The sequence below is a fragment of the Cynara cardunculus genome (assembly GCF_001531365.2).
Source record: "Cynara cardunculus var. scolymus isolate 2C chromosome LG 6, CcrdV1, whole genome shotgun sequence".
NCBI classification, from domain to species: domain Eukaryota; kingdom Viridiplantae; phylum Streptophyta; class Magnoliopsida; order Asterales; family Asteraceae; genus Cynara; species Cynara cardunculus.
This window is the reverse complement of record NC_037533.1, coordinates 2631956-2638749: the sequence shown is the minus strand read 5'-3', so window position 1 is coordinate 2638749 and position 6794 is coordinate 2631956. Positions and strand designations below refer to the sequence as shown.

General features: G+C 29.7%; 1 protein-coding gene across 1 annotated transcript in view; it reads right to left on the bottom strand.

Annotated features, from left to right (window-relative positions):
• Positions 1-4355: 4355 nt before the first annotated feature.
• LOC112514753 overlaps positions 4356-6794 on the bottom strand; it is a 4080-nt gene continuing 1641 nt past the window's right edge. The window contains exons 2-3 of the mRNA XM_025121354.1: positions 5092-5250; positions 4356-4972 (exon numbers count right to left, since the gene is read on the bottom strand). Coding sequence (XP_024977122.1) covers positions 4356-4972; positions 5092-5250 — 776 coding nt within the window. The remainder of the gene's footprint in view (positions 4973-5091; positions 5251-6794) is intronic.

Here is a 6794-nt window from a genome sequence, read left to right as displayed (position 1 = left end):
GGGGATGAGGGGTGGTAAGTGTAACATTGTAAGTTTTTATTTACAGTGGTATATTGTGGTTTATTTTTATGATTTATTTATTATTTGCAAGAAAAATAAAATAATGAGGTAGAAGATAGAATGGAATAAACCAATAAAAAAAAGGGTATTTTGTAATTTTCTACTTTTGTTAATGGGTGTAAATGTGAGAAAATAGTTACAAGTGTTTTTAATTAATTTTCTTTTATGAAATAATTGCATTGGAATTTCTGTTTATTTTTTTTATATTTTATACTGTGTTTATCTGTTGAATGATCTTTTTAAAATTTTATTTTTAAATATATGACCTTCTGATAGATTTTAGCATGTCATTTCCATACATCAGAATAGCATTTTAATACACTAAAATTACAATCAGGGTTTGGACCATAACTGATTTATTTGTATTTCATATTAAGATTGGTAAAGAGGGTCATATTTGTAATCGTCTCGATTTAACCCAAATCAAGGTCTGGACCATAACTGATTTAACAAATTTATATCTCTTCAACAAGTTATGCCATTTGAAACCCAAAAATGTCCACAAAAGAGGCCTCTATAACCAGTCTTGTAACGGTTACTCTATATATGTATAATATATATACATACATACATACACATTATACATACGTTTATAAACATACTGTAAACATACGGTACACACACATGAACATGCACGAGCTGTGGAAAGAGATGCAAATCTCTACCGAAGAAGACACCCCCTGACGCCAGAGAAATCAAGTTGTAGAAGGAGAAGCAAATCCGTGGTTGGACAATCATCACCAGTCCACCATAACCATTGTAACTGGTTACACCGGCTATGACTACTCCTACATTTTATAGACCATAATCCGATTATAACAGGGGACCATAATCAGTCCTGTCGTAGCCAGTTACAAGCCCGGCTGATTATCCGTCTTAGCCATATGCATATTTCATGCATGGATAAATTTCTATTAATTAACAACTTATCTTATTTAATTGTCCATTTGATCATTAAACATTTAAAAAATATGTTACAACCATTGCATTATTTGGATAACTTTGACTACAAAAAAAAATAGTAATATGTTAATGTTAGATGATGAAATTCAATAACGATTTTGAAAGTTAGATGGTTTTTTAATGATTTTTCAAAGAGGACTCTTTTTTAAAAGTTGAATAATTTAAATAATATTTTTTAAAGTCAGAAGGGTTTATCTTATTATCGGTTTGACACCGGTATAAGTTGTTTATCCAAACACTCAAAAGTGCTTATTAGCGGTGTCACATTAGAATAAGTCAATAAGTTATTTTTATAAGCAATCCCAAACACCCACATAATATTTACTACGGTAAGGCAAAAAATTATTGTTTAAATTTTAGCCGTTTAAATCAAATTTAATATCAAATCTCAATTCTTTGAATTGTTTATTTTGCAGTTACATATGATTCAGCCCACTCCTTTAATAAATACAATTTGTTATGTTAAATATACAAGGTTGTATAACAGCACAGCCTCCGACCCAACTTCCACGATCTTCCATGGTTATAAATTGTACTATTTTAATTTATAAGTTACGCTTATAATTACATTTTATACTCTTATATTTACTTTTTTTTAGTTTAATTTATATTCTTTGCTTTTTCGTTTTCTGTTTTAGACCCAGATCGTATTAACATATCTAATTCTATATTAACTAAAATACAATAAAAATAGGTTTTTTTTTTTTTTTTTTACCAAATTATACCGTATAATCGTCTCGCTAATACTTTTAAAATAAGCCCAATATTGAATATTTTTGGACTTAATTATATTATCAAATAGCATAAATATGTAGTTAATTATTTTCAAAAACTTACATTTTATTATTCATAGGTATTTATTCAATTTGTTCTATGTCTTCTTGATTTTTCATTTTACCCTTTATAATCTATACTATTTGCTTAGCGTACAGTTTTTAAAGTAGGGCAAATTGCATGAAAAAATAACGTACTTTAATTTGATTCTTATTTTGGGTAATGTACTTTCAAAACTTCCATTTTGGTACCTAAGATGTAAAGTTTTAAACATTTAAGTACCAGAGTAACCAAGTAAAGACTAATTTTAGACGGAAAAAAAGACTAATTTTAGATTTAAAAAAATCCACGTCACTGACTAGGTCAACAAATAATACCGAGTTGGATACCACATCATTCGTCACATCAGTATGATAACCGGTTAATACTTCAACCAGTTACCCGGGTACTTAACTGTTTAAAACTTTACATCTTAGGTACCAAAATGAAAGTTTTGAAAGTACGTTATCCAAAATAAGAATCAAGTTAAAGTATGCTACTTTTTCATGCAATTTGCCTTTTAAAGTACGGTATAACCACCTTCTCCGAAAATCTATCCACCCACCTTCCCACTCTGCTTAAATATCTTCCAAATCTCACTCATTCTTCTCCACGAACCCGATTGATAAAGAGCTCCTTCGAGTTGTAGCTTTGAACTAAGCCTTGAGTTGCTTGATGTGATCTCAAGTGGAGCTGGCAAAAGTTGTGGCAAGGGTGTCTTACAAGGCTTTAGAGGTGGTGGTGAGACAAACCAAAGGAACAACTGACTGGTCAAGGGTACCAGATGATCTTGACGTAGCCATGTTTCATATTATGGGTTGGAAGTTGAATAGTTGTCTTTAACGATAGTGCGGCTGGAGGCAGATGTGTGCCATTAGGAAACTTGAATTGGTGGAGACCAACAAGCGTGGCCTCTATTTGAAGTTTCCACACGATACGGTTTGTCAATGAAAGCTTGAGATGTTGGTGAGATTGACGATAACAAGTGGTTTCGTTTGATCAATGTCATTGGGTATGGACAATATATACACATGGAGATCATATCTTGAGGATATGATATGATGCAAATTATACACTTAAAAGATATGATACGATACATAATATGTACAATTAGAAAGTGATTTTATCCTTGACAATAACAAGACATTCAAATTTTTTGTTGATTCCTTGATTAAGAGTTATCAAAAAAAAAAAAAAAAAAAGTTTAGAAGGAATTTTTGTTTTTTATTTCAATTGTTATTTTTGATTTTTACTTTTACTTTTGCTTTTTTATTTTATTTTCTTTACTTTTATTTGTTTGTATTTTTTGCACAAACTAATGGGTGGAATTAAAAAAATAACATAAAAAGAAGGAGAACTGGTCAGTTTGTGGTAACCGTGAGATCCAATCTTAACCACAAATCAATAGATAAATTAGAAAATTTATAATTTTGGTAATTTTTAATTAAAATTTTAATGCAAAGACATTTTAGGTATTTTATCTCATCTCTTCTCTCTTCTCTCTCCATCCCCGTCTTTCGGCCACCGTCCTCCGGTGATACCACAGTGTGATACTCATGCACATATAAGATGCATTGTGATATCACTGTGTTACATATCCGATCGACTGCACAAACGACCACAATATGATACCCAATCACATATAAGATGCATTGTGATACCACTGTGGTATCACCAGAGGAAGGAGAGAGGAGCCTTTGAGAGAGGAGATAAAATACCTAAAATGCCCTTGCATTAAAATTTTAATTAAAAATTACCAAAATTATAAATTTTCTAATTTATCTATTGATTTGTGGTTGAGATTGAACCTCACGGTTACCACAAACTAATTATTTCTCATTTGATTAGGCCCCTATATATATATATATATAGAGAGAGAGAGAGAGAGAGAGAGAGAGAGAGAGAGAGAGATGTTTCAAATGCAACCCATCACCAATATCTATACTATATTATAAAGTATTCGACAAAAACTCTTAAAAACCATTTTTTATGCATAAAGTACTGTATATTGATGCCATTGATGCATATTACTTATAATTCAAGATTACAAATAAATTATGCATAAGTACAACCTATTAAAACTCAATGTTTGAATTCGTATAACTAATTGTGGATAAACATAATCAAATAGAGAATAAACATTTCATTTTAAAATATAAAAAATGTAAAATATAATTAAGATAATTATAGAATTCTAATAAAATAATTAATTATTATTATCTTTATAAAAAATTATATTATTAAATCAAATATAAATTACTTGTTGTTGAACCTAAATTAAATTATGTTGGACATGGGCCTAAAAAGAAGATGAGCCTTTTTATGGACTCAAACATGACCAGACCTAAACAAAACAAATTGCATATTAAATGATCCTATCCAAATCCAATACATCTTCCTTTATCAATCCATTCACCAAATTTCTTTTAAATACTTTTTTTTAAATATTTTATAATATAATATGAAATTTAATACTTTTTATTCTTTTTTTATTTATTTATACAAAGGTTGACTAAGAATTAATTTTGATCTTTTTTCTTTTTTTGTGTTTCTAGTTTTTCGGACTGAACCAAGTGGAAAACCATCACGATGAGTGACACAAATAATGCAGATCCAAATATGATCGGTTTACATATCTTGAACCTCCTTCGATTTGATTTTGGTTCTTGCGTTTCATCCTCTTTTCCGCCAACATGGTTAGCCTCACCTTGTTCTTCTTCTGAATTTTCTTTATCTTGTTTATCGTTCTTTATGAGATCCTGAACATTTTCTTCTTCACTTTCTTGATTTTCTTGTTCAGCTAACTCTCTATTACCATAAACTTGTAATATCGTAGTGGATTCTGGTGGAATTTCTTCCGTTTTCAACTCCTCAATTGCACCCCCCGTAAAGCCTTTTGTAAGTTTTGGAATTTGAATCACGAGTTTCGAGTCCTTATCGTTGAATTTGACCTTGACTTTATCCAAAACCACCCCTTGTAGAATCTTGAAGGACTTTTGGAATCGCTGCGTCTCAATACCTTTATTTACAACTTTTCCTCCAATCGCCAACATATCTTGAACCAGCTTCTCTCCACTTACAACGATTCTACTTCCATCTTCATTTCTCTCAACCTTTATATCTGTTCTTCTGTACCCTATAACAATCCATTATACACTAAGAAAACAACAAGATAGATTATTTGCATTCTTATCCTCTAAGAGTCAGATCTACGACATTTACATTCAAATTATTGTATGTTAGTTTCTAACAAACCTTTGAGTTGGGCACTGATGATGATCATGGAGTATGTTTCTTGAGTACAAAAAGAGGGACTAAATCGATTCTTCGACTTTAGAAAGTCAAAACTAGCAAAATCTTCAGCAGCTTTCATAAGTTCTGTATCCATTGCGGTCATAAGGTGTTCACGAATCCCTTATATTGATAAACCAAATTATGTCGGTATTTATGAACGTTTTTGAATAATAAATGTATGTGGGTGTGGATTTGATGATAGGGAAAAGGGCAGAGTAAGGAATAGATGCATTCCTTCTCATAAGGTTTGATATGACATTTTGGTAGTTATAAAGTTTGTGATTACCTTTGTGGGAAGCCAACTATAACCTGCTGCAATGGGTCTAATTTGTTATTGCAATTATATGAAATTTTATTTGATTTATTCATTTAAGAAAAATACATTTTTCTTCCATCGTAAATTTATTAAAATCTGTAAGTAATCTGTTAGTAAATTTAAATAGTTTTTAAATTTCTTAATATGTTTAGATTTACTTACGAGTTTCAATAAATTAGGTTTTGCATCCATTGGTAAATTTAAATTATATATATATATATATATATAGGAGCATTCAAATAAAAATCTGCTTCATTTGTGTAAACTATGTAAACCAATATTATCCATCTATTTTATTGATCAATGACCAAGATTATTATACTTTATTTTAGAAAATTAAAAAAATATATATATTAAAAATTTATTTTATTTCAACAATAAGGGCAAAAATGGTAAACAAAATTTAACATTTGGTAACATCATTCTCGATATTAATGACACTATTTTCATTTTTTAAAGCAATATATTATTTTTAACTTTAAATCACATCTATCAATAAAACATATCAAAAAAAAAAAAAAAAATTGAATATAACACACCATATTCAATTATATGGAGTGAATCGTTTTAAATTTTGAATTACATTATATGAACGAAATTGGTTTCAAAATTTAATCAACAGACTAATCCACGTAATACTGATCATATTTCGTAATTTTCATTATACTGGTAGATGGATCCGTTACACTTAGATAACGAAATTTTTTCATTGATTACTGACTTCATATAAGTTTATAATACAACATGAAATTATTTCACTTATGCAACCATTTCACTTATCAGGCTCAATACTGCCATGAACCAGTTTCACTTTCATGAAAACTATTTCATGTACAATAATTTTCTTATTTCACCACCGATTTGATGGAATCATTCCTTTAGTCCTTACAATCTTGAAGATTCTGGAACAAGTTACAATCTTCAAGATTATGTAGCAGATTAAAATCATTTCCCCGTTTCATCATGCACTTCGTTCATGACGAGCGAAATACAAAATGGCTCAACTACACCATCAATGTAACGGGTTTACCATGAAAATGTTTCGGTTCACATAATCTATTTGAAACAAGACCTGGTTTCACGTTCATGAAACCTGTTTCATTTTCCTTTTCATAATTTATTTTCAAAATGCACCGGTTTCATTTTTCTTTTCATCAACAAAATGGATCAASTACACCATCAATGCAACGGTTTCACCATAAAAATGTTTTGGTTCACCTAATTTATTTGCAAGATGAACCGGTTTCATGTTCATAAAGCCTGTTTCATTTTCTTTTTCATAATTTTTTTCAAAATACACATGTTTCATTTTGCTTCTCATAAAAAAAAGATTAACTACACCATCAAT